Below are 26,029 nucleotides of genomic sequence, written 5' to 3'. Positions count from 1 at the left end.
AGGCTACAAAGATTGTTCTAAGTGATTTAACAGAGGATAGATATTATGAAGTAATAGTTTTACCATTCAATTCTGAAGGAGAAGGTCCACCAAGTCCTCCAGTGACTGTATATGTAGGAGAAGCAGTTCCCACAGGAGAGCCACAATATCTAAAAGCAGAACCAATTTCTTCTACAGAAGTACATTTACGTTGGAAACCACCTCAAGCCAATATGCAAAATGGAGATTTATTAGGATATAAAGTAAAATTCATCATTTTTTATTATATATAGAGTTTATTATTTTAATAAAATTTTTTAATTAAAAGTTACTATTTATATTTATTATATTTATTATATATTTCTTATTTTAGATCTTTTACTTAGTTACTGATTCTCCACAAAATTTAGAGAATAAACAAGAAGAAGAAATAGAAGTTGTACCAGCATCATATTTAACACATAGCTTAGTATTTTTAGATAAATATACAGAATATCGTATTCAAGTATTGGCTTTCAATCCTGCTGGTGATGGTCCTCGAACTCCATCTATTACTGTGAGAACTAAGCAGGTATATCATTATATTTGAAATCTAATAATAATTAAATTGAAATCATAATTAATTTATCTTATAAAAATATATTTAATTATTATATTATTAAATATTATTTGCAGGATATACCTGGACCACCACATAATTTACAATTCTCAGAAATTACAATGACTAGTCTTCGTGTTTCTTGGGAAGCACCAAAACTACGAAATGGTGAAATAGTTGGCTATATTGTTACATATGAAACAGCAGAACAAAACGATCGTACGTTTTTAAATATATATGCCAATTATTTGAGAAATTTAATTATAAACAATTGTTCACATAGAATATAACGTTTTAAATTATTGTAGGTTTTAGTAAGCAAGTTAAACAAAAAGTAACGGAAACAAGTTTATTAATTCAACCTTTAGAAGAAGAAGAAACATATACTTTTATGGTTCGGGCGCAAACCATTGATTTTGGTCCACCTATATCCGGAAATGTCACGACAGGTCCTCAAGAAGGCTCACCTATGGCACCTAGTAATCTTGCTGTTACAAAAACAGTATCTAGTGTTGAATTACAATGGACTAATGGAGCTTCCGGGAAAGGACCTATATTAGGATATTATGTTGAAACACGACGAAAAGGTAAATAACAAAATCTTTTATGTTATTTAAAATATCTTTTAAAATATTTAAAATCCTTTAAAAATTGAAATAATTGTTACGGAATTAATTTAAAAAATATTAAAAAATATATATATTTATATAAAATATGAAAAATAAAAATGAAAAATAGAATTTCTTTGATTATTTTGATTTTATATATATATTTGTAATATAAGATTCTAAATGATATTATTTGAATTACTAATATTACCTTTTTTATAATCATATAGCAATGGAAGAGTGGCAGCATTGTAAGTGTCAATGCACGTAAATATATTGAGCGTCGATTATTGTTAGATGATTTCAACAATTAAATATAATTTTTGTTAGTGTTAAAACATAGCATCCTGTTTGTAATTAATCTGTGATTTGTTTAGTGATATTTGTACTGTTGATTGCATGATGATGTCATAGCATGACATTTTCCATGAATTCAATTAGAAATTCATCAAATATTTTAACTTTGAATGCTGCTATAATTATATTGTAATAAATAAATAGTTGAAATTTGACATGTTAGATAATGATATTCCTACAATTTTAATATCCAGTTCCTACATTTAATATTTCATTAATACCCTTTAAATATGTAATATAGATCACAATATAACTTCGCAAGTTTTCAATTATGATTAATTTTTGAAATGATTAAAATATTATTTTTTTCTTGTAATATATTATAGGAAAATGTACAATATAATATATAATCTCAAGAAAACATGCAGAAGTTTTAATTATATTTGATTTCAATATTATATTGAAATTAAATAAATATTATTTCATTTTTAATTATAGATGACAGTCGTTGGCAGACAATAGTACGTAGTAGTAATGGACCATTGACAGAGTTTTCTGTATCTTATCAAAATTTACTTCCATCTACATCATACTTATTCAGGATAATATCATATAATCGTTATGGAATTAGTTATCCTGCATATTCCACAGAAACGGTAAATATTATTGCTACATTATATACATTTTTTATGAATATTTTTATGCATTAATATAATAAATATTATATATATCTTTTTTAGATTTTAACTCCATCAAAATTATATTTTGAATATGCATATTTACAACATAAACCATTTTACAGACAAACTTGGTTTATGGTTACTTTAGCTGCTGCATCAATTATAATCATTATAATGGTCATAGCAGTGCTATGTGTAAAAAGTAAAAGCTACAAATATAAACGTAAGTCATAATAAATATATTTTAATGCAAAATATATAGATTAATGATAATGAAATTGTCTTAGAAGAAGCACAAAAAACACTTGAAGAATCTATGGCTATGGATACAGATGATAGACAAGAATCTGATTTAGAGCTTTATAGATCGAGACAAGGAGGTGGTGGTACTATGAATATAGCAAATGCTTGCGGTACATTAGGTAAAAGAAATACTTTAGCAAGAAAATCTATGCATCCACCTCCTCCTACGATGTTAGGTAAATCACCTCCTAGACCTTCACCAGCCTCAGTTGCTTATCACAGTGATGAAGAAAGTTTGAAAGGATACGATGAAAATCCTGATGATAGTAGTGTTACAGAAAAACCTTCTGAAATTAGTTCAACAGATTCTCAGGTAATTCTTTATATTTCTTCCTTAAATATATTAAAAATAATAATATGATACATAGAATATAATTTTGTTTTATAGGGATCTGAAAGTGAAAATGAAAGTGTACAATCGGATCCACATTCTTTTGTAAATCATTATGCTAATGTTAATGATTCATTAAGACAGTCTTGGAAACGTCAAAAACCAGTTAGAAATTATTCATCATACACTGATTCTGAACCAGAAGGTAGTGCTGTTGTCAGTTTAAATGGAGGACAAATTATTATGAACAATATGGCAAGGTCAAGAGCACCATTGCCTGGTTTCTCATCATTTGTATAATTCGTACATAATAAAAAATTGAAGTCTTTTTAAATAGATAGGGTGCCGAATTACAATCAATTGCCTAATATTTATAATTGTTATACAGTAAAATTAAAATAAATTTATGCTGAGCAACAATTAATTTGAAAATATTTGGATAAAAAAACTATTTAAAAGAAAAATTAAAAAATTACTACATATATATAGTATATGTATGTGTACCTATATATATATATATATATATATGTAAGATGAGACTGGTTGTTAAAATTTTGATAATTTTTATAAAAGTTTCTATAAAGAATAGTTAAAATTTTAATAGCTCAGCATCGAAATTAAAATACACAGAGTTAAAGACTTATGTTGAAACACAAACTCGAGTGTTTCACATGCTACGTATAGTAATTTTAATATGCTTCTGGCACCATCATATTGTGATATATTAAAATACATATTATTTATAATTTTAGATAAAGTCAAAATATATGTATAATGAATATTTTTTATTTTTATTAAGTGAAGTTAAAACAAATTATTGCATGGATCTCGAATAATATAATACTTATGCATTCTTTTAATTATAAGAAAAGATAAGTTGTTTAAAACCATTTGTTAATATAATATATTAATAATAGAATAATATTAGATTGTGAAACAACATCGTAACGAAAACTGCCAGAAACAATTACTTAATAAATCCAGAAAACGAAATATTTTAATACTATATTATTAAAACATTTAAAACAACATTGATTATAAACTTTCTTTCATGTGAATAAATTCTTTTAATATTTCTAATTCACATTTATACTACAAATGAAAGTTGTATAATATCAATTTATATAAATATATAAACAGTTAATTAAAACTATCATATCAGAAATAATCTTCACAAATTAAAAATAAATTTGATAACATTATTGTACTGATTAAATAGTAAACAAATAATTACTTATGTAAAATATGACTGCGTGCATTTTCATGTCTAAAAGACTTTCTTTTTAATAACATTATGTATAATGTATATAAAATTTATATAAATTATAGAATACTGATAAAAACTCTTGTATATTTAGTGCACAGTTTAAGTAACATTAGATCAAATTTTATACTGAATAATTTTTGAGAATTTTTTTTTTTAATAGATAATTCATCATTTATTTTTATCCTTTTTAAATTATAAACTCAAGAAAAAGAAATGTAGCTTTAATGCATTTACATACAAACAATATATGCAATCTATTTAATTCATCATAATATCATTTGTAGTATATAATATTACATTTACAGTATTGTGAACATTAGTATAATATACAGACTTATTCAATTTAGAACAAAATTTTTTTACTAATCGTTCTATGTAATTATTATTTTAAATACGAAAAACATTTTAAATTGATATTGATGCATGAAATTTTTTTTTTTAAATGAAATGTTTTTTATTCTTCTTAATACTTATTTTGTAGTAAAAAAAAAGATTATAGAAATAATATAAACAAAATGTTAAAAAATTATAGAATATATAGACAAATTTTTAAAAATATCTTTGATATGCTAAATGTTTTATTATGTTAAAAATCTAGGAATTTATCGAAAATATAAAAAAAAAATGACATGAAATGAATGAAAATTAATGAACAATTAAGTAATGGCAGCTATAATTCTATTATATTTAATAGAAAAATTATTAATTGTAATTAACTGATGAATTAAAATTGATAAATTATATTAATTAAATTATTAATTATTGAATTTTTAATTTGATTTTAATTAATCATAATATTAATAAATAATATTAATTGCAACATAAAAATCATAATTAATATGTGTTATAAACTAGATAGCAAGTTATTTAGTAAATATTTACTTTTAAATGCAATCATCTTTTTATTTTTATTATATTTTTATTTTTTCTTTTTTTAAAAAACTTGCTTTTTAGTTTTGTTGTATATAGTATTATAATATTAATTTTATTTTTTATTTGTTAGCATCAATCATTATCATCTTGTCATAAGCATTTTTTCTCAGAAATAAAAATACAATTGTTTCTGAAACACTGCCAATAATTAATTTAAATATACAATTTTTTTTATCCACATTTCTATGTACTAATAATAAATTAATAATAAATTATTATGCGTATTGAAAACGCGTTTGAAATTGAATGAATACATTACTTATACAAAATATTTTAAGTACATGTTAATAAAATTTATATAATTTTATTGACAATATTTCCTCATAATATTATTTAATAAATTTTAAAATATTTTTAAAACAATTGATATTGTGTTCATAAATAAATAGTACTTGTTTTATTAAGAGATTTTTATTTATATAAAAATTTTTTCACAAGCTTCAAACCATTTGTTAAGTTTTGGTGGATATTTATTTGGAAAAATTTGTTTAATTGCAGACCATGCAGCAATATCTGCTATATCAAGTTTTTTTTTATTTGACCAATTTATATTTAACTTATCTGCTATTAATGATAATATTTCTTGTTTTTTCTTTGATGATTCTTCAAAATATAAAGAATGACATAAATCTAATATTAAATCAATAGTATTTAATTTCTCTACACAATCAGAGTTTTCATAATTATGTGAATTTATTAATCTACTTATATATCTTAGAAAATTTGTTTCACCAGTTATATAATAACTATGTAGACCAGATATAAGTTGCAGATCTTCAACTGAAAATAAAATTTCTTATAAATATATATTATTTTAATTATTAAATATAAAAATACAAATTATTTTACCATCTTTCCAAATTAATGATAAATTAATAATATTATTCTTAGGAGAACTTGTAGTTGATTGATAAATAAAAGATCCTTCTTTATTAAGACTTGAATGAACATAAGTTTGTACTTTAATATCAGTATCTTCCCATAACTTTTGTAATGCAGATATAAAGTATGGTGGCCTTTTAGGATTTACATTAATGATAAGATTTATATTAACTGCCTATGAAAATCAATATTAACAAATTATTTTTTTTGAGCTTTTGACTTTGAGACTTTTTTATAAAAATTTTTATTTTATATTAATTTATTTTATATTACCTGATTTGTGACACTTTTATTGATTACTGCAACTTGATTTGTCTGTTTTAAAAATCCAGAAAGTGTTGAAACTTGTTTCTTAAGTTCTGCAAGTTGTGCTAATATTTTTTCTTGTCGTGCTTCTAGTGCATTATATTCTGGTAACGGACTCTGAAATAAAATGTTACTCTAAGTATATATAATATTTTGTACAAAACATTAATAATTATAAAATATAAATCTAAATCTTATAAAAACATTAAATTAATTAGGTAATTTTAGAATAAAATTAGAATTATTTGACATTAAAAAATATATATATACATATATATATATAAAATCTAGAATTTAAAACATACATATTATAATTAATTATAATTAAAATGAAATTTTTCTATTTCTAAAATATTACCAAAGAAATAAATATCTTTATGTAAAATATTATTATATAAATACATTATAATTACTATTCGATCACAATCTAAACTTTACAATTTAATATAATACTTATGAAAACATATTTTTTCATAAAATATATTATAAACATTATTTCAAGTTGAAAAATGTTAGTAAAATTTAATATAAAATGGACATATTTACTAGTTTCATGTCAGAAGAAAATGTCCAAAAATACAGGGTTATGAATTATAGATTTGATAGTTCACCAGTAACATTGTTGATTAATACTACTGAACAGCTATAAGATACATACATCTTTTTACTGGGTTAGGTTTTACATGTATTTGGTTATACAACTGTACTTTGTAGCTTTCAGTTTCAGTGCAGTTCTAATTTAGTAAGCTTGCCCTTCTATACTAATTATCGGCGTATTCCCGCTTATCCTTCGAACGAACTAAATTTTTCATATACCGTAGTCGCGTAGTGTCCTGTTAGATGAAAAATTGGAGGGGCAAGCATCGATCAAGCCTGTAGAACCATATTCCCGGTCGATCGTGATTAGTGCTTGTGGAAATTTTGGGAGGAGTCATGCACAACAAGCTCGAGACAGAAGAAACACTCGTAGCTACCATGCTTACTAAACGCGTGAGTAAACCGTTCATTCTAGTTAACTAGCAATGTTTTCTTTCACATCAGCAGGATAACAGAAATGATGAAAACCTTTAAAAAGCTGATAACCTGCTCAGTGATATCAGGCACGATCTTGTTCTCGGCTTCCGTATGGTCGTCTGTTGATTCTTCATGAATATTTCGCATTTCGTACATCATTTTTCTATGATGCAATATTCGTGGCAGGGAAACAATTGGTTTTAACGTATACATTGTCATTTCGTTACGCATTTTGTTCGTTATTCCGTGATTAATTCGTAAAAAACCATCGATTTATATTCACATTCGATCGTTACACTCTCGTTCGTTTTTCGTATTTCTCGATTTTAACTTGACGGCCATTTTTCTTTGATCCCCCCTATCTCTATCGTACTTTCATGCTGGCGCTAATGTTTTCCAATTGCTAACATCCGTTTCAAAGATGGCGCCATAATTTTTGGCAAAATTACACCATATAAGAATTTTACGTTATCGCTATTATTATATTTTATATATTTTTTTACATGTTAAACTTTGAAAAATTAATTTATTTTAATAGTAATTATTATAAAAGTTAATTATAATTATTTTCTCATTTATATGGAAAACAATTTTGAAATATTATACTAATATAATGTATAAAATAATTGAATAGTTTATTATTATTTATAAATTATTGATAAAATTCTAAATTTATTATTTTAGTATTTAAATAAATGTTTAACAAACAAATAATTGATCATAATATTGCTGTTTGTTTAATTAGCAACTTCCATTAACTTTTTCTGATTATTGAATGCAACAGAAAATATAATTTACATAAAATTTTTGATGTAGTGAAATATAAAATATATAAGAAGGAAGTGTTATTAATGAAATATATAATGAAATATGTATAAACAAAAATTGTATAAGATCTGTTAAAAATTAAAACTTAACAAAACCTTAGTTTCAATTAAGATGTCGCGTTCATCGCTAATTTATTTTAAATTAATTGATATTTATTATTAATTAAATTGTATAATAAACATAGACAAAATTTTTTTCTTTTATATTGATAACATTAATTTTTAATTAGTATGATATTATAAGCTAAAAAAAGAATATACCGACTAAACGACATACAAATTAGAATTATAGTGGTGTCCTCTATCGCAGCTTCTTTATAACTAAGGATAAATCTCTTGCGGGTAACAGCGAACTCGTTCGATTACACATATGAATTAATTACATAATTTGTTTGAGATAAAAAGTATAATTGATCAAAATAAAAATAACTGTAAAAAAAACGGGAAGTAAATAAAGAAAACAAAGCATGTTTATCGGAAGTGCGGTTAGAATCGCGTTCTTCCAACCGCGCATGTCGCCACCTATTGTTGATCTGACAGGCTCTTGTGTAGTTACGGTGAAAGCGATTGGATCTTCTGTACGTTTCGTGAGAAATTAAAAAGCGATCAATTTGTTTTTACATTACATGAATTCCATTGAAACTCAGTCAAGAAGAATGTATCAAGCTACAGATTGTTCTAAATAGGAAAAACGAAAATTTCATCAAAGATTTTGTCTACTTTTCGAGTAGATGCGTTCGAGGCCAGACATGGCGGCGATCCGATGAACCAATTGCAGCAGCGCTCTCTTAGAGGATCAGATATTGTAAATTCCCCTTACATTCGCATCAGTGAATGATTCTGTACTTATTTTGGTCGTTACTGGTAGTAATACAAGTTCTTAACATTACGAAAAGGTGATTGTCGTTCGCCGACAGAAAAGTAGAAGACACGCAAGATCGTACGAAAGGTTGATCATGAAAGAATTGTGTTTGGTCACGTGACCATAGCCGAAAAATGGCGCAAAGATCAGAGTACAAACATGGGTTCCATTTCATTGCTACGGTGTCATTTGTATTTGTTTACAAGCGCGCGTTTTCACAAACCACGTGTTAAGTAAGTGCCATTTCGTTGACAGTGCGTGACGGACAATGACGGGGAGAGGATCGAAGAGACGGGGTCGACCCCCGAAATCGGTGGTCATGGAAAGACCAAAAAAGTTTCAATATCATCTTATGAAGAAACCAAAATATTTGCAAAACAAGGGTTCAGAAACGCCAAATTCACAACCAAGTACACCGACACCTTCGAGACCATCATCGCCAGTCGAAAGCGAAGAAAGCAGACGAAGTACACGAATTCGAAAATCTCGAGGACCCAGAGACAGACATTCGCGCAAAGGTGGTCACTCGAGTTCAGGTGCATATCAACGCCGAGGTTACAATCCTAATGTTGATTATCATGATTCTGAATACCATTATGGGTCGGATTTTGGAGATGAATCTAGTGAAAAAAGTGAAGTTGAAGAGGATCTCTTGCAAAGCGATGTAGATTCATCTGAAAGTATAGAAGAACCTGATCCTTCCAGTGACAGTGATTTTTCCCTCTCCAGTTATAGTACTACTAGTGGCACACCCCGTAAAACACTTCTTAGTCAACAAAGACCACCAAGTCCAGAACCATTATGGCTTCAAAATAGAGAATTGCCATCATTAAATTTACCTAAATCATCTGATGACCTATTAGTTCCCAGAGAACTTGTTATGCCATGTTTATCCATTTATGAAGTATTGAGACACTTTCGCACTTTAGTACGTCTTTCAGCCTTCAGATTTGAAGATTTCTGTGCTGCACTTATGTGTGAAGATCAAACCAATTTGTTGGCTGAAATACACATTATGCTTATTAAAGCACTTCTTAGAGAAGAAGATTCTCAGCAAACACATTTTGGTCCTTTAGACCAAAAAGACTCTGTGAATGTTAGCTTATATTTTGTGGATTCTATGACTTGGTCAGAAGCTTTACGTTCTTATGTAGAAAGTGACAAGTCATTTGATCAAAATATTTTACATATTTTATCAACATGTGAATATCCTTTTACTTCTGTAGAAGATAGAATCAAGGTGCTACAATTTTTAACAGATCAATTTTTAATTACAAATCCAGTAAGAGAAGACCTATTGCACGAAGGTATATTAAATGGTATTTCATGTTATGTTTTATTTTTTATAGTTATTTTTTTATATAATTTATATGTAATTTATAAATATATATATAATCAGCAGGAAAAATTTATATGTCCATGCTGAAGTTTTAATTATATTTTTTTTTATGTATAAATGTTAAAATATTTTTCAAAATAATAACATTAGATATGTATTAAATTATTTATATATTATTAATATGGACATTAAATAATTCTAAGTTTATTTTAATTTATTAAATTCTCCTTATTTTTTTTATTATTTTTTCCATTTAATTATAAAAATATATAATTAAAATATATATTTTATATATTATATAAACATTATCAAATCGTTATTATTATTAAAGGGTAATATATATATATATATTATCATCATGAATATTATCATTTTATAGGAAATATGCATTATGATGATCACTGTAGAGTATGTCATCGATTGGGAGATTTATTATGTTGTGAAACATGTCCAGCAGTTTTTCATTTAGAATGTGTTGAACCTCCATTAGTTGATGTTCCTACTGAAGACTGGCAGTGTAGTACATGCAAAGCTCACAAAGTTACAGGAGTTGCTGATTGTATACCTGATGTTGAGAAAAATGGTTCTCTTTGTCGTCAAGAACATTTAGGATTTGATAGACATGGCAGAAAATATTGGTTTCTTGCAAGAAGAATTTTTGTGTAAATATCATTAATATACAAATAAAATAATACAAATAATTTTTTATAATATATATCATTAATTACTAAAAGAATGCTAATTGTTAATTATTAAAATTATTTGTTATAGTGAAAGTGAAGATGGTGAAGTTTGGTATTATAGTACAGCTTTACAATTAGAGGAATTAATGCTTTGTTTAGATCGCAATGAAATGGAAGTTGCACTTTACCGAGAATTATCAGACTACAAAGATGAAATTGTAAGACAAATGGAACTTACAGAACAAATTACTAATCAATATAAGGGTAATAAAAAATCATATCTAGAAATCGAAAACAGTAAGTTTAATTAAATAATTATTTTTATTTCATTTTTTTATTTGTGGTTTAAATTTGTAATTTAAATATTTAATATTCTTATTTAATATTTCACGTTTTACAGGTCTTATACAAAAATTACAAAAAGAACGTCAAGAAAAACAAGAAAAAGAAGAAGAAGAAAAAAAAGAGAAACAAAGACAAGAAGCTGAAGAAATGGTACGGAGAATACATGAAGGTACAGATTCTCTTGAAGAACAATTATCAGCAGTCACTGAACAACAGGAAATAAAGACATCTGAAGATTCAAATACGAAAGAAAATACTCAAAAAATAATTCCAGAAAATGTAGAAATAGATAGTATAGATACTAATTTAACAGATGGGGTAAATAAAGAAGTCAAAGCTAATACATCATCATCGTCATCTGAAGAAATAGATGAAGAGATACTTGAAGGGGATGAAAGTATCTCAAAAATTGGTAAAGATGGTAAGTTATAAAGCTATATATTTTAAAGAGAGACAATAATTAACAATTGATAAATCTGTTATTTTAGGGAAAAAACACACTATTGTAACTAGATCAAAAACAGGATCTTTACAACCTAGGACATTTAATATGGATGATCTAAAAAAACGTAGTACTGGACAACTCTCAAAAGAAGAGTTAGAAAAATTAGATAAAAGTTTAAAAGAAGAAGGAGATAGTACTAGATTAACAAGACAAAAAGCTCATCAAATAGCTTCTGGTACGCATTTATTTAAATTGGGAATGGATAACAACTTTAAATCATATGTGAATCAGTACAGTACTAATCCTATTGCTTTGAATAAGGCCCAACGAAACGAAGAACGTGACAAAAAGAGACATTTATCACACAAATTTTCACTTACACAGGCTTCTGAATTTAAATGGGTAGGAAGTTTGACAGGAACTCGTGCTCTTTTAGTAAGCACACTTCGTCAGACAATTCTTCAACTCGAAAGCAGCATTCAATCTTCATTTATGCATACTAATTGGCCTCTTTTACGTAAACCTTGGACTACAGCAGTAGGTGCTTGTGTTAATCCAAGAGATTTTGCTCGTGCACTTATTGTATTACAAGCATGTATTAAATCAGTAGTATTTGCTAGTGTATGGCACGATCAACTTGGTCATGTAAAATTACAAAGGGTAACGGCTCTTGAACGAGAAGAAAAGAAACGTCAAGATAAAAAAGATAAAAAGGAAAGAGAAGATGAAGAAGAACGTAATCGTTTATTTAATTTTGTTAAATATACATTAGGCTTAAAACATCAAGTTTGGAAACAAAAAGGAGAAGAATATCGAGTACATGGACAAGGTGGTTGGCTTTGGGTATCTGCCAGTCGTCGCTATAGATATTCTGATATGTCAAAATTAGGTCTTCGAATAGGCCCACAGAAAATTATGGTACAAATTAAAGATCAAGAAGGATTAAAAATTTTAGCTTTAGATCCTCCCACATATGATTTTTTGATAAAGGAATATTGTTCTAAAAAAGAAGAAAATAATATGAACATAAAAATAAAAGAAGAAATTAAAGAAGAAGAAATATCAAAGGATACATTAACTGATACATGTATAAAACAAGAATATAAAGAAGAAGACATAAAAAAAGAATCAGTTGAAGATAAACAAAATAAAGTAGAAGTAGATACAAAAACGGAAGAAACAATAACAAAAACAGAATCACAATTAATTAAGCAAGAAACAAAAATGAATTTATCATGTATGTGGAATAAAAACATATTGTTATTTTTAATTATATATTATATTAATTTTATATTAATTTTTTTCTTTAGTTTTAGCTGGTATGAAAATCAAGAAAGTTTATACACCTATAAAAGAATTTGAAGAAATTGATATTACTAAGGCATTAACAACTAATGGAAGACTTCATTATCCAAAAATTGCTAAAAAAACTAGAATTGATGATTTCCTAGCACGTAGAACACATTTAAAACTTTTAGAAGAAAGAAGATTACTACAGACTGTAAGTAAACATTAACAAAAATATCTCAAAAAAAATAATTTTAAAATATTTTTAAAATAATCTTAAATTATAAAATATTTAAAATATGTAAAAGATATATACATTATAAATTTTAGGAAAAATCGAAAGAATTGTTAAATCAATCAGCGAATCAAAAAGATGGAGATTCTGAAGTTGATATAGAAAATAATGAAGAAAGTGATACAGATGGAGGTGATAATTCTTTACAAAATATTCTTACTGGAAAGCAGCCTAAAACTATATCTACATCAGCTAGAGAAATGTTAAATGTAATAGGAAAGCGAATTCAACATGTTAAAGCTCAATATGCAAGCATAATGAGACTTAATAAAAATGGCAGTTGTTATTCACGATATTGTAATATGACAACACTTCCGGGAAAGATTACAACTGCAACACAAAGTTTAACATCTACTTGTTATTCTCCTATATGTCTTCAAAAAGCAAGATTAAAACTTGATCTTATTGCATTGTTAAGAAAAGCTAATGCTTTGAATAATAATCAATCATTGAATTTATCAGTTGGAACAAATACAATGCAATTATCACAAGCAAATTCAAAAATAGAAGGAAATGATGCTAAAGATGCAATCAGAAAAGATTTAGAATCTGCAGTAGCATCCGCAACTCATTGTACTGAAGAAACACCAGCTACAAATGTAGTAAAAGATGTTTCACCTCCTACCAAAAAAATAAAAGTTGAACCTAATACGGTAAATTATAAAATTATTAATATTAATATATTTTAAATATTTTTTGTATTTGATAAACACATTTAATTTATACATAAAATTTAGTTCTTAAGTATAAAGTATAAAATATAAAAAAGAGATTTATATTTTGTAGACTTCTACTAATGATACCAGTTCAGGATACATTGATGTAGTAACTACTACAAATAACATAGTTACTACAACAACTGTAACGACAACACAACAAACTATAAAAACAATCGATGGTATTGTACAAAGTATGCACGAAAGTACAAGTTCTAAAAATTCAGTTACATTTTCATCTGAAGTTAAAACAAGGTAATATATTTTAAAAATTTAATTTCTTTGAATATCATTTAGACAATATTTTATTTTTATGATGTTAATAGTGTAGGGCAAAAGACAATGATTGTTAATCGAAGAGGAAGAACAGTGCAAAGAAGTACAATGGCTAAAGAATTAAATGCTGATGGCACAGAAAGAATATATTCTACTACATCAACTGAAGGAAAAGTTTATTTGAAAAAAGTTGCAATTTCTTTGGCTGATAGAAAAAAGAAACGTACTCCAGTTAAATATCCCTTATGTTCTACATTTTGTACCAAAAATAAACATCGTAGTATATTGGTACTTCCACAACATGAATTGCGTAAATTAGCTAGAGTTGGTGGTCGAATACAAGTTCAAGGTTTTCATCAAATGGCTAAGGTATTTCTGAAATAAAATTTGTATTAGTAAAATATAAAATATAAAATAAATATCAATTAATTTTAATTGAATTTTTTTAAATAGGCAAATATGTCAGTATGGCCATATCCTTGTCCTAGACCATTATTTAAAACTTGTTGGTTATACAGAACAGTTGGCATAAAATCATTAGCCGCAGCAGCTCTTCAATTAAGAATATTATGGGCATGTCTTCGTTGGGATGATATGGCTGCAAAACCATTATCTACAGATGGCAAACATCAAATTACAACTGATACAGAAATTATGTCACTAGAAATTCTTAAACATCGTCATGTTGGTCAATTTTTAGATAAAACACAATACTTACGAAGAAAAGTTGTTATACCTTTAGAACTTCCAAAACAAGTTAGAGGTTTGTATTAATATGTAAATTTTAAAAAGAAATTAAAATATAATTACAATAAATTTATATTTCATAGAAGTTACATCTATAAGAAGTGGTTTAAGAAAAAGAAAACGGCCAGAATCACCACAAAGTACTGAACCACAAGTTACAGAAGAATGGGTTGATGAAGATAAATTAGAATTATGGGAAATTAAACAATATGGTGATAGGTACGTTTTGTAAAAAGAAAATCTAACTCATATTATATATTTCATTTCAAATTTCTTTCTTTTTTAACTTTCTTATTTAAATGTTTAATTTCAACAAAATTCTATATAATTTAACTTTTTATAATATATAATTTATTGCTTAATTGTATTTTAAAGCAATCTTATATATAATGAAATTAGAATACTATTGATTATATTAAATACCTGCTTTTACCTTAACATCACTCAAGTTCTGACCTATCCTTATTTAACACCATTTGATACTAACCCTCCACTTGGTGTGTGTCCTATCCAGGTTAGAGAAGGCTAATGCCCAGATTATTACTAGGAGTCGATCGGGACAGCCACAATCAACAGTTGGTTCTAACCGAAATGCAGGATCAAATTCTGGTATAAATGACCAACTCGTTAGTGGTAAAGCAACACCTGAAGAAATTAAAGAAAAGATGGAACAACAATTACGTATGCAAAGAGCTGCTCATCAACAAAAAAGAGCATTAGAAACTTTAAAAAGTCCAGCTAGTTCTGGTTCACCTACACAAGTTGTAAAAGTTACAGCTAATTCTGCTCATGGTAAAAGTTACATTTATTAATCTAATTTATTTCAAAATTATAATTAATAAATATAATTAATTATATATTATAATCAATACATTTAATTAAATATATAACATAAAAATATTTTTTTTTTTATTATAGATGGAACAGTTAAATTAGTTTCCAAAGTTGCGATACCAGCCAATCCAAATAGTGGGACAAAATCACAGTTAACTTCTCTTTTGACGACACCTACACAAAATAAACCTTTTATTAGTACAAAACGTATTTATATGGCAAAATGTAAATTCAAAATTAAATAATATAATAAATATTAAACTAAATATATTTAAATATATATATATATATGTATATATATATTATATTTTCTTTTAAATAGCATCTCTTGGAACAACAAAAGTTGTTTCTGGACCTACAAGTATTTTACCAAAAACACAACTGCAAACTGGAGGTCAACAGTCTTTAATTAAAGTTTCTGGTCAAGCAGGTACATTTATAATAATTACATTTTGAATTAAAAAAAAATTATTTTTAATAAATCTTTATTTATAAAATAGGACCTATACAACAAATTCAACAAAGAGTACAGATTATAAGAGGACCAGATGGAAAACTTCAAGTTCGAGGTTTGATGCCTGGTCAGCAATTAGTTCAAATGCCTGATGGAAAACTTCATGTGTTAAATAATAGTCAAGCAATTACTACTCTTGCACAAACTGGAACAACTACGCAAGTAATTATTTTTTAAATGTTATAATAAAATATTAAAAAATGCATAAAATGAATTGATAATTAATTTAAGAATTTTTTTTAAGACAAAAACAGCTACAACAACAACTGCAACTAAAGTGACTACAACAGCTAATTGTACTACTAAAACTAGTCCATCTAAAACATCAACAAATATAACGCAACAAGTACAAGCTCAGCAATCACAAGCTCAATCTCAACAAGCAATTCAACGTTCATCAGGAACTGCCTCAGGAACAGTAACTATTGCTACTACACCAGCACAACCTACAAAAAATGCTATTGTAGTAGCTAATACTGGACAAATTGTACAAAGTGCACAAGTATGTATAAATCATTATTTTCATAAAATATTAATTGTAAGTTATATTTAATATTATCAAAGCGCACGTGATAATATATTAATTAATAATGTAGGTAATATCAACTGGTGGTCAAGTCATTAGTGGAAATCAAATAGTGGTTACTAATGCTAATTTAGCTCAACAGCTTGCAAGCGGCAAAGCTCAATTAACAACAATTGGTGGTCATCAAGTAGTTATTCGTAGTACTCCAACAGGCAATCAAATTGTTCATTTGAATTCGACAAATAGTGGTATTATTGTAAAAAATACTGTCACACCAACAAAACAAGGTATATTAGAATTTTATATTTTAAAATATAATTATTTCGATTAAAAAATTATAAATAAAAATTGTTTAATAAAATGAATTTTTAAATTAGTTCCTGTATTGCAATCTACTCAATCAGCAACAACAATAGGAGCACAATTAACTGATACAACAAACAATAATATTAATAATAATACATCGACGAATGTGACATCGACTACTATCACAACTGCAACAAATCAAACATCCAATACTCCAGCACCTGGAAGTGTAGAAGCATCTTTATTAGCTGGTCAACCACCTGGAACTGTTATTAAATGTGTTACTGCTCAAGTTATACAAACTACTCAAGGTCCTCGTATAGTATTACAAGGTTTACAAGGTGCAGATTTTACTCCTCAACAACTTATAATGGTACAACAACAAGTTAAACAACAATTACTTAAAGGTTAGAAATTTTATACATATATATATATATATATATATATATATATATATATATATAACATTATTATTATATTTATAACTATATATATTTATATATTATCTATTTATATATTTATATATCTATATTTTTCAGCTCAAGCTACAACAGGCAAACAAGGAGTATTAGGACCTACCAAAATTTATTTAGCTGTTCAACCTGCACCTAACAGCCAACAATCAATTCAGAGTTCTCAAAGTTCTACAACAGCAAATACTCCCGCTACACCGGCAACAAAACCTCAAATTGCACAACAACCAGTTGTTTCTCCACCAGCAGCAACTGGTTCGTATTTATACAATTTGATATTTTTTTTCATTATATTTATTTTAATATTATTAATATTATTTTAATTTCAATAGAACCTCAAACAGGAAATGAAAGCATTCCAGAACTTCCATCAACAGCAACATCAAGTTCTCCTGAAAAACCAAAAGTAGTTGTTCAGCAAGTTGCTCAACCTAATGTGACTACAGAAGAGGAATCACAAAAAACAAATGTAGCTAATGGTCAGCAACCTTTGCAATCTTTAAAAGAAGGAAACGATTCTTCGGCTAATAAATTTATTTTAACACCTGATTACATACAACAAAGTTAGTTATTAATCAATATTATCTTTACTGTTTGATAACACTGGGATTAGAAATATTTGAATATTTTTATTCTACATATTTTCTAATAATTATTATATAAATTTTCAGCTATTAAGAATGCATTGAAACAAGAAAATCTTAATCCGGAAATAGAAGAAAAATTATTGCAATTGCAACGATATCAAGAGAAACAAATGAAAGGTGGTGTTGAAAATTCAGCAACTAATAATCAAACTCATACTACACCTACAATTACAACTCCGCGTATGCCATCTCGTAAAAGACCGGCACCCTCTAACATTCCAACAACAACCTCATCTACAAATATACAATCAACAACAAACGATAAAGATACTGATTGGTCAGAAACACCCAGAAAAAAGCCTACATTAAAACAAGAAAGTCGTGAAATTCCAAAGTAAGTTTTATAATTAAAAATTAATGTGTTAAAATAAAAATAATTTTCTTTAAAAATATTATTTGTTTTTTAGAGTACAAAAAATTGAACCAATAGAGAATGAATCAACTCCACAAAAACGAGCAGCAAAGCCAAAAGACAGTCAAGAACAACGGAGGAAACAACAAGTTCATTCTCGAATGCAAGTCTTATTATTTAGACATAAAGAACTACTTAAAAAAGATATTTTAAAAAAAAGAGCATTACTTGAAAAAGAATTACAAATAGATATTCAGGTATACTATATTAAATATGTTTTTTACAAGTCAATATAATAATACACATCCATCTAAATTTATTTTTATTACTTCTTGTATTGAAATTATAGAAAGATTTATCGGCGGAATTAGCTTCGAGAACAAAAGCAGAAAGACACAAACAAGATGAAGTAAAAGTAGGAAGTGCAAAACGTAAAGCAAATGCTCAAATGGCTCAACAAGTTAGTCCTCCTAATAGAGGTGGAAGGCCAAAGAAATATAAGGCTCAAGGAAATAATACTACACCACCAGGAGCTTCAACAGCACCTACTACGAATAGAATCAAAAAAGAAAAATTATATTGTTTATGTAGAACACCATATGATGAAACAAAGTAAGCATTAAAAAAAATGTCTTCTTTTAAATAATATATATTTAATGATTGTCAATTATTTTGTCAAATTAGATTTTATGTGGGATGCGATCTCTGTAACAATTGGTTTCATGGAGATTGCGTTGGAATCACAGAAGAAATGTGTAAAACTCTTTCAGAGTTCGTTTGTACAGAATGTAGACATGCAAGAGATACACAAGAGCTATATTGTCTATGTAAACAGCCTTATGATGAATCTCAGTATGTAATAATGCTAATTTATATTGTTATATTGATTATTTTTTTTTTAACAAAATTAACATTTTTATTTGTATAGATTTTATATTTGCTGCGATAAATGTCAAGATTGGTTCCATGGTCGATGCGTGGGTATTTTACAGTCTGAAGCAGACAATATTGATGAATATGTTTGTCCAAATTGTCAACGAAATTCTTCTGTTAACTTTGCTAATATGAAAAATCTTAACGCAAAAGATCTTGATCTTCTTAAGAAATTAATTAAACAAATACAGGTAAAAAAATTACAAATAATAATAATATGATATTTTATAAATTGATTATCAATATTAAAAATTTAAATAGGCACACAAAAGTGCTTGGCCGTTTATGGAACCAGTAGATCCAAATGAAGCACCAGACTACTATAAAGTTATAAAGGAACCGATGGGTAAATTAACACTATATATATATTACGTAGTTAATTAACAATTTTATTAATATTAATTTTTGCTGAATTTGAAATTTAATATTAAAAAAGATATATATATATATTATATCTCTATATTATTTTTATTTGTTTACAGATTTACAAACAATAGAATTGAGGATAAATGATAGATCTTACAAGAAATTAAGTGAATTTATTGGCGACATGACAAAAATATTTGACAATTGTCGTTATTATAATCCGAAAGAATCACCTTTCTTTAAGTGTGCAGAATCCTTAGAGACTTATTTTGTTCACAAGATTAAAAGTTTAAGAGAGAAGTTTTCTGAAGGAAAGTAAGCAATCAAAAAAAGAAAAAAAAATAAGAAAACTGTAACTATAAACGAGTGGAAGTGCTAAGCATCAATGGTTAATTTGTGCAACAACAGAAATGATCTGTGCCAGTAGAAAAGAGACATTCAAATTAGCCATAAGTATGTAAGAGTAGGACATATATAAGTTCACTATTTATTAGAATTGTGTGAACAATTGATTTGCCTTCGTAAAAGCGAATTTTATTTGAATAATGCCGTAAAGAATTTTGAACCAGAACTTATAATTTAGCCTTAGAATACATATAAACTCTAATAAATATTCAAAAAATATTATGAAATTTTATATTTTCAAAAAAGTTTATTATAAGATTATAAATTATGTTCAAATTTGAAATAACATTATATATATTATTTATAATAATTACTTTCATTGTTTATTTATATGATAATAAAATATTAATTTTTTAAACGTATATTGCTTATATAAATTTTTGTTAACAAATTAAACAGGAAATATTTGATATGAAAATATTATGAACTCAAGTGCATGAAACCATAAAATTTAATAAACGTAATAAAATAAAAATATACACGCGCGCGCGCGCAAATACACACACAATGTGCAATATAAATTTATTTATTATATTTTATATATGAAAAAAATAATAAAAATTTTTATAGAGAATCATCATAAGTTATGGTTCAGAATTCATATGTTCTACACAAACATTATTATTTATGTACATCTATTAAATATGTGTAATTATGCATGTTATGAGAATAATTATAAATATATCAAATCAGTGCCACTGAGCGTTTAGAATGATGAGTTTTTAGTAACCTAATGCAATGTATTTTGCGGAATATAAAAAAAAAGTTTGAAATCATTTAAAAGTTCATTATTATTTAATAAAGAAAAAGAAAATGGTCCAATCACTGTCATTATATTTTATCTAATAAAAAATCAGTTTTTTCTCAATAGACATAAGATTTATTTAGCAAATGCATAATAAATTGTACAAATTTGTTTATTGTGCTCATAAATAATCACTATTATATTATTTTAACACAAAATTTTCTATAAAATTGTTTACAAGTAATATATACAATGTTAGATGATAAGAAATAAGCGGATATGTCTGCTTTGTATATATCCAAGTAAAAGTGTCTATAAAAATAGACTATAGAATCTTGATTCTTATATATCGAAGATATAAAAAAAAATCATTTAAACGCAAAAACTGAATTTGATGAAAATATTGTTTATATTTTAGCTATTAAACAACTGTTTGTGAAAAGTACTAAACTGTACTACATTGTATATGTACAAGTATATTCAGTTTCTGTATTCTTACAGGATATGAAAAGGCAATATTATTTCATGGACATCTAAGGAACAAAAATAATATATATACATATATATATATACGTATATACATACATACATACTCATATGAAAAGAAGCAAAGAAAAGCCTAGCTTCTAATTTTCACTAATAAATTACAAGAGTGAAAGTACATAGTAAATATCTAACTCATAAAGAAGAATCTGAGAATTTCTAGGAATCTAAACTACACACAGATTTATTCTGTAAAGGTCTAAGAAATACTTTCTTAAGGAAATCTGTTCTCCGATATTAAGAACTATTTCGTGTATGTACATTAACATGTGTGTTTCACGAACTCAAGATGCATCTTAACGATGGTCAATCATTTATTTAAGTGAAAAAAACAGGTTGTACATTTTTGCCAGGATGATGCTTGTACAGTATTTTTAATTCAAAGTTCACAGAACCTGGCACTGATCTGTTTTTTACCTTCGACTTTCGATTATAGTTACAGAATACATATAATTACTTTGCCCAGATTTATACACCGCATTAGCTTTATCGTAAGCTCAAGTGGTCTTGTCATATGCGTCTCGTTTATCGAAGCTTTATTTTATCTCTATTGTAATGTATTTTACAAATGTCTTCGATATATATCCATATATCTATGATTATTAAAATGTTAAATTTTTATTTTTTTACGCTTAATTCTTTGCTGTATTCTGTGTTTAAACTGATAGCGTTCCTCGAAGTTGTGTTTGATCTACATATCGCAAAGAGTTAAGCGAACATTTTAAAGAGAATTTTATTTTGAAAATTATGCCTCGATAGATTTACTCTTTGAGATTTAGTGCATCTTTGAAATTCTTCTATTTTGCCTTTGGACATTATTTAGCTCGTAAGGATTTATGAATAAAGATTAATAACAAGTATTAATACATAAGTATTCACAATAATAAATACGAGCGCTAATTGGAAATAATAACATATTAGCTTTATTTTTTGAGGCAAATAGGAGAATTAAATTGTTTCTCAAGGAGTTAATCCTAATTTTTTACGAGATGCATGTGAACTTACAAAGTCGTTGATACTCTTAAAATTTTTGATGCGTTAAGAAAACAAATTTAGCTAAACTCGTTTTATCGAGTATTCTTTTCTTACATAGAAGCGACATTTGAAAATGTACTGAAATAAAAATTTTTCTGTAAAAAAGTGTAGAAATACTTTAAGGTATATATTAGATATTAGTCGTGTAAGTTTTGGCATGCTACTGAAGTGTAAAAACTGGGTGAAGAATTGCAGCCATGTACATTTTGCGCTGCTCTATTTCACTTTGCCCGCTTATTAATCATGTAACAAGGTGTTTATTTCTATTAAAAAAAGCAACAAAGTGTGATTACATAACTATATTCATCTATAAATCTAATATTACTAGTTTATAATAAATATATTTGTACTAATTTTAATCATAAACTTTGTTGTTTTTATTGCACTATAAATATAAGTTAGATGAAAGCATAGTATGTTAATTTACCTTTTTTAATTTGTAATTGCTTAAAAAATAATAAACTGCTGTATGACAGTGGCTTCATGAAACTTTAAAAAAGTATATTAATACCGTTTAGTAATTCATTTTTAATTTTATTTACAAAAAATAATTTTTTGTATAGAGTAATATTATAAATAACTAAATTTTTTTAGTATTAATATTTTATTACATTTAAAGTATAATATAAGCTTAAGTAGTACTTGAAGTTTAAGTAATACTATATAGAACCTATATTAATAGCTATTTACATTCTTCTGTCATAATTTGAAACAAAAGTAAAAATATGTCATTTATATGAATGCATTGCACACTTTTTACTATTTTTAAACTTTCTCTAAAATTTTTATCTAATATGAGTTAAGAATACATGTATATACGTATAGTAGAATTTCATAAATTCTCTATAATTAGTAACAATATTTAATAAACATAAAAATTTCTTATAATATGTTGTGCAAAAGTATTGTATATTCTATTCGAAAGAGTCCAAAACCTCGTCGTAAGTACAAAGTAACTATGTTAAAAAATTGATATTACAGAAAAAAATCATATCATTTTAATATATTATATTTAATAAATAATATATATAGAATGTCATAATGTGCCAAAAGCACCATTACCTGGAGAACCAATGAAACCATATACACTTACTGAAATTCCTGGACCAAGGTCAGATGCTCTTCTCAATGAATTTTCTAAAATTCAGGTTTATATTATTGTGACAAGATATAAATTTTGTTAGAATATAGCATATATTAATATAATATAATTATAACATATTGCAGCAAATAGGCTCCATTCAATATTTTGCAGATTATCAAAGATCTGTTGGAAATTATTTAGCAGATATAGATGGAAATGTTTTTTTAGATATGTTTATGCAACTTTCTACTCTTCCTCTTGGATATAATCATAGATCAATTCTTGGTGCATTATCTTGTGCAGGAAATCAAGTAAATATAATTCCAAATTATTATATTCATTAAAATTAATTAAAAAAATATCAATATAATAAATTTGTAGCGAATAATGGCAAACAGACCTGCATTAGGTTTATTCCCTGGTTTAGAATGGCCATGTAAACTACAGGATACATTGCTTCAACCATGTGTAAGATATTTTTATTTATAAAATTTAGAAAATATTTATTTTGTCAATGAAAATAAAATTAAAAATAATTAAAAATAACAAATAATAGTAAATAAAAAAGAATTTGTTAAATATAATACTATTTTATCAGGTAGCTCCAAAAGGATTACAATGTGTTTTTACAACTAATTGTGGTGATTGTTCAACTGAATATGCTATGCAAATGGCATTTATAAAATATGCAGAAAGGCGTCGTCAAGGCAATAAGTTTACAAAGAAAGAAAAAGAAAATGCACCTTTTAATAAACCACCTGGTTGTCCTGAGTTGTCACTTCTTTCCTTTGAAGGTACCTTAATGTAGTGTTGCAATATATCAACACTATAAATTGATGAAATTTATAAAATTAGGAGGATATCATGGTAGAACATTTGGTGCACTGGCATTAACACATTTTAAATATATAATGAAAGTTGATATACCTTCTCTTCCATGGCCAATTGCACCTTTTCCACAATATTTGTATCCATTGGATCAGTATGAAAAAGAAAATAAAGAAGAGGATGCAAGATGCATAGAACAAGTAAATTTAATATTTATAAAATTCAAATTAATTTTATTATCAAAAATTGATAAAATTTACATCAAAATATAAAAGGTAGAAAATTTAATAGAACAATTTGAAAAAAAAATGCCAGTTGCTGGTATCATAGTTGAAGCAATACAATGTGAAGGAGGAGATAGACATGCTTCTCCAGATTTTTTTCAGTGTTTACAAGATATTAGTAAAAAAGTAAATATTTAATATATTATTTATATTTTTATAAAATAAGATTATTGTGAATGTATTGAAAAATATAATATAAATATAAACTTCACAGAAATCTATTCCTTTAATATTGGATGAAATACAAACAGGAGGTGGTGCAACAGGAAGAATATGGGCACATGAATATTTTGAATTAAATATTCCTCCTGATATAGTTACCTTTAGTAACAAAATGCAAGCTAGTGGATTTTATCATTCTTATGAATATATGTAATATATTTATTAAAAATGGTAGCATTTAAATAGAATAAAATCTTATTAAATTTATTATATATTTATTATTTATTTAGGCCTAGACTTCCATATAGAATTTTTAATTCATGGATGGGTGATCCAAGTAAAATTCTAATATTAGAGGCAGTATTACAATCTATTGAAACAGACGATTTATTAAGTCATGTTTGTCATGTCGGTAATTATTTGCTATGTGAATTAAACACATTACAACATGAATTTCCGCATCTTATGAATTCTGTAAGAGGTAGAGGTTTTATTATTGCATTTGATATGCCATGTAATGATACGAAAAATAAATTATTGCATCTGATACGTAGTAAAGGTAATATCAAAAGTTTAATATATACATTTCAAAATTTATATATTCTATCTTCAAAATAAATTTGCACATTAGGTATTCAAGTGGGTGAATGTGGAATAAAATCAATTCGGTTAAGACCATGTCTAATATTTGGAGAATATCATGCTGATATTTTTTTAGAAATTCTTCGCAATTGTTTGCAAGAACTTACAGATAGCTGATATATTTGTAATTTATATTTTATTTACTTATGTATGATATATTTGTTAAATATATACTTCAATATAAAAATACATTTCATAATTTTATTACGTATGTCAATTAATTATTAAATAAATAATGCATTAATAATATTAATAATAATAATAATAATAATATTAATATGGTAATAATAAAATTTTAATTCATTAAGTGTTCAAATAAAATTCAAATAC

At 26.1% G+C, this 26,029-nt stretch overlaps 4 protein-coding genes across 20 annotated transcripts in view; 3 read left to right on the top strand and 1 right to left on the bottom strand.

Annotated features, from left to right (window-relative positions):
• Positions 1-5,132, top strand: part of sdk (sidekick cell adhesion molecule) — a 44,469-nt gene extending 39,337 nt beyond the window's left edge. For 3 of the 7 annotated variants that reach the window (XM_086909844.1, XM_086909840.1, XM_086909839.1), the window contains 9 exons: positions 3-242; positions 353-550; positions 655-796; positions 886-1,164; positions 1,416-1,436; positions 1,981-2,138; positions 2,223-2,385; positions 2,450-2,778; positions 2,854-5,132. In XM_086909844.1, coding sequence (XP_086765970.1) covers positions 3-242; positions 353-550; positions 655-796; positions 886-1,164; positions 1,416-1,436; positions 1,981-2,138; positions 2,223-2,385; positions 2,450-2,778; positions 2,854-3,096 — 1,773 coding nt within the window. In that variant the 3' untranslated portion in view covers positions 3,097-5,132. The remainder of the gene's footprint in view (positions 1-2; positions 243-352; positions 551-654; positions 797-885; positions 1,165-1,415; positions 1,437-1,980; positions 2,139-2,222; positions 2,386-2,449; positions 2,779-2,853) is intronic. The other 4 variants (XM_086909846.1, XM_086909842.1, XM_086909841.1 and 1 more) reach the window with 3 other exon arrangements.
• A 259-nt stretch (positions 5,133-5,391) lies between these two features.
• LOC100872955 (aaRS-interacting multifunctional protein 2) lies at positions 5,392-8,419 on the bottom strand. 4 transcript variants are annotated; one of them, XM_012495067.3, is made up of 4 exons: positions 7,250-8,419; positions 6,152-6,301; positions 5,846-6,053; positions 5,392-5,776 (listed from the first exon to the last, which is right to left on the bottom strand). In XM_012495067.3, the coding sequence occupies exons 1-4, from the start codon at positions 7,427-7,429 to the stop codon at positions 5,412-5,414; spliced, it is 903 nt and encodes a 300-aa protein (XP_012350521.2). In that variant the 5' UTR covers positions 7,430-8,419; the 3' UTR covers positions 5,392-5,411. The 4 variants fall into 4 exon arrangements, with proteins under 4 accessions (XP_012350521.2, XP_012350522.2, XP_086765989.1 ...); XM_012495068.3 differs by having other exon boundaries at positions 7,268-8,327; XM_086909863.1 differs by having other exon boundaries at positions 7,001-7,596.
• Positions 7,039-21,244, top strand: E(bx) (nucleosome-remodeling factor subunit NURF301 E(bx)). 5 transcript variants are annotated; one of them, XM_086909837.1, is made up of 28 exons: positions 7,039-7,174; positions 9,143-10,194; positions 10,606-10,888; positions 10,998-11,206; positions 11,310-11,675; positions 11,743-12,936; positions 13,010-13,200; positions 13,317-13,934; positions 14,068-14,252; positions 14,324-14,642; positions 14,727-15,036; positions 15,104-15,239; positions 15,535-15,812; positions 15,939-16,079; positions 16,177-16,284; positions 16,355-16,530; positions 16,613-16,870; positions 16,965-17,181; positions 17,272-17,607; positions 17,740-17,928; positions 18,006-18,236; positions 18,345-18,654; positions 18,728-18,929; positions 19,022-19,284; positions 19,357-19,524; positions 19,601-19,796; positions 19,867-19,951; positions 20,088-21,244. In XM_086909837.1, exons 2-28 carry the CDS (start codon positions 9,156-9,158, stop codon positions 20,288-20,290), a joined length of 8,211 nt encoding a protein of 2,736 aa, XP_086765963.1. In that variant the 5' UTR covers positions 7,039-7,174; positions 9,143-9,155; the 3' UTR covers positions 20,291-21,244. The 5 variants fall into 5 exon arrangements, with proteins under 5 accessions (XP_086765963.1, XP_086765961.1, XP_086765964.1 ...); XM_086909835.1 differs by having other exon boundaries at positions 9,143-10,206; XM_086909838.1 differs by lacking the exon at positions 7,039-7,174 and having other exon boundaries at positions 8,565-10,206; positions 15,568-15,812.
• A 456-nt stretch (positions 21,245-21,700) lies between these two features.
• LOC100862928 (4-aminobutyrate aminotransferase, mitochondrial) lies at positions 21,701-25,888 on the top strand. 4 transcript variants are annotated; one of them, XM_003690934.3, is made up of 10 exons: positions 21,701-23,640; positions 23,732-23,847; positions 23,927-24,094; positions 24,165-24,251; positions 24,382-24,577; positions 24,639-24,811; positions 24,887-25,021; positions 25,110-25,267; positions 25,348-25,616; positions 25,689-25,888. In XM_003690934.3, the coding sequence occupies exons 1-10, from the start codon at positions 23,589-23,591 to the stop codon at positions 25,814-25,816; spliced, it is 1,482 nt and encodes a 493-aa protein (XP_003690982.1). In that variant the 5' UTR covers positions 21,701-23,588; the 3' UTR covers positions 25,817-25,888. The 4 variants fall into 4 exon arrangements, with proteins under 4 accessions (XP_003690982.1, XP_086765982.1, XP_086765983.1 ...); XM_086909856.1 differs by having other exon boundaries at positions 23,380-23,651; XM_086909857.1 differs by having other exon boundaries at positions 23,388-23,640; positions 23,732-23,810.
• Positions 25,889-26,029: the final 141 nt, after the last annotated feature.

The sequence above is a fragment of the Apis florea genome, unplaced genomic scaffold (assembly GCF_048593485.1).
Source record: "Apis florea isolate Af1SG1 unplaced genomic scaffold, ASM4859348v1 contig_3158_pilon, whole genome shotgun sequence".
Classification (NCBI taxonomy): Eukaryota; Metazoa; Arthropoda; class Insecta; order Hymenoptera; family Apidae; genus Apis; species Apis florea.
This window is presented reverse-complemented; position numbering and strand designations above follow the sequence as displayed.

Excerpts from the sequence above, each read along its gene's own strand:
- LOC100872955 (XM_012495067.3), bottom strand. The coding sequence starts at position 7,429 with ATGCGTAACGAAATGACAATGTATACGTTAAAACCAATTGTTTCCCTG. Across the intron at positions 6,054-6,151 it reads ATAAAAGTGTCACAAATCAG|GCAGTTAATATAAATCTTAT; the intron begins GTAATATAAAAT and ends TGATTTTCATAG. Across the intron at positions 5,777-5,845 it reads ATCATTAATTTGGAAAGATG|TTGAAGATCTGCAACTTATA; the intron begins GTAAAATAATTT and ends TTTTATTTTCAG.
- LOC100862928 (XM_003690934.3), top strand. The coding sequence starts at position 23,589 with ATGTTGTGCAAAAGTATTGTATATTCTATTCGAAAGAGTCCAAAACCT. Across the intron at positions 23,641-23,731 it reads AAAGAGTCCAAAACCTCGTC|AATGTCATAATGTGCCAAAA; the intron begins GTAAGTACAAAG and ends TAATATATATAG. Across the intron at positions 23,848-23,926 it reads ATGAATTTTCTAAAATTCAG|CAAATAGGCTCCATTCAATA; the intron begins GTTTATATTATT and ends AACATATTGCAG.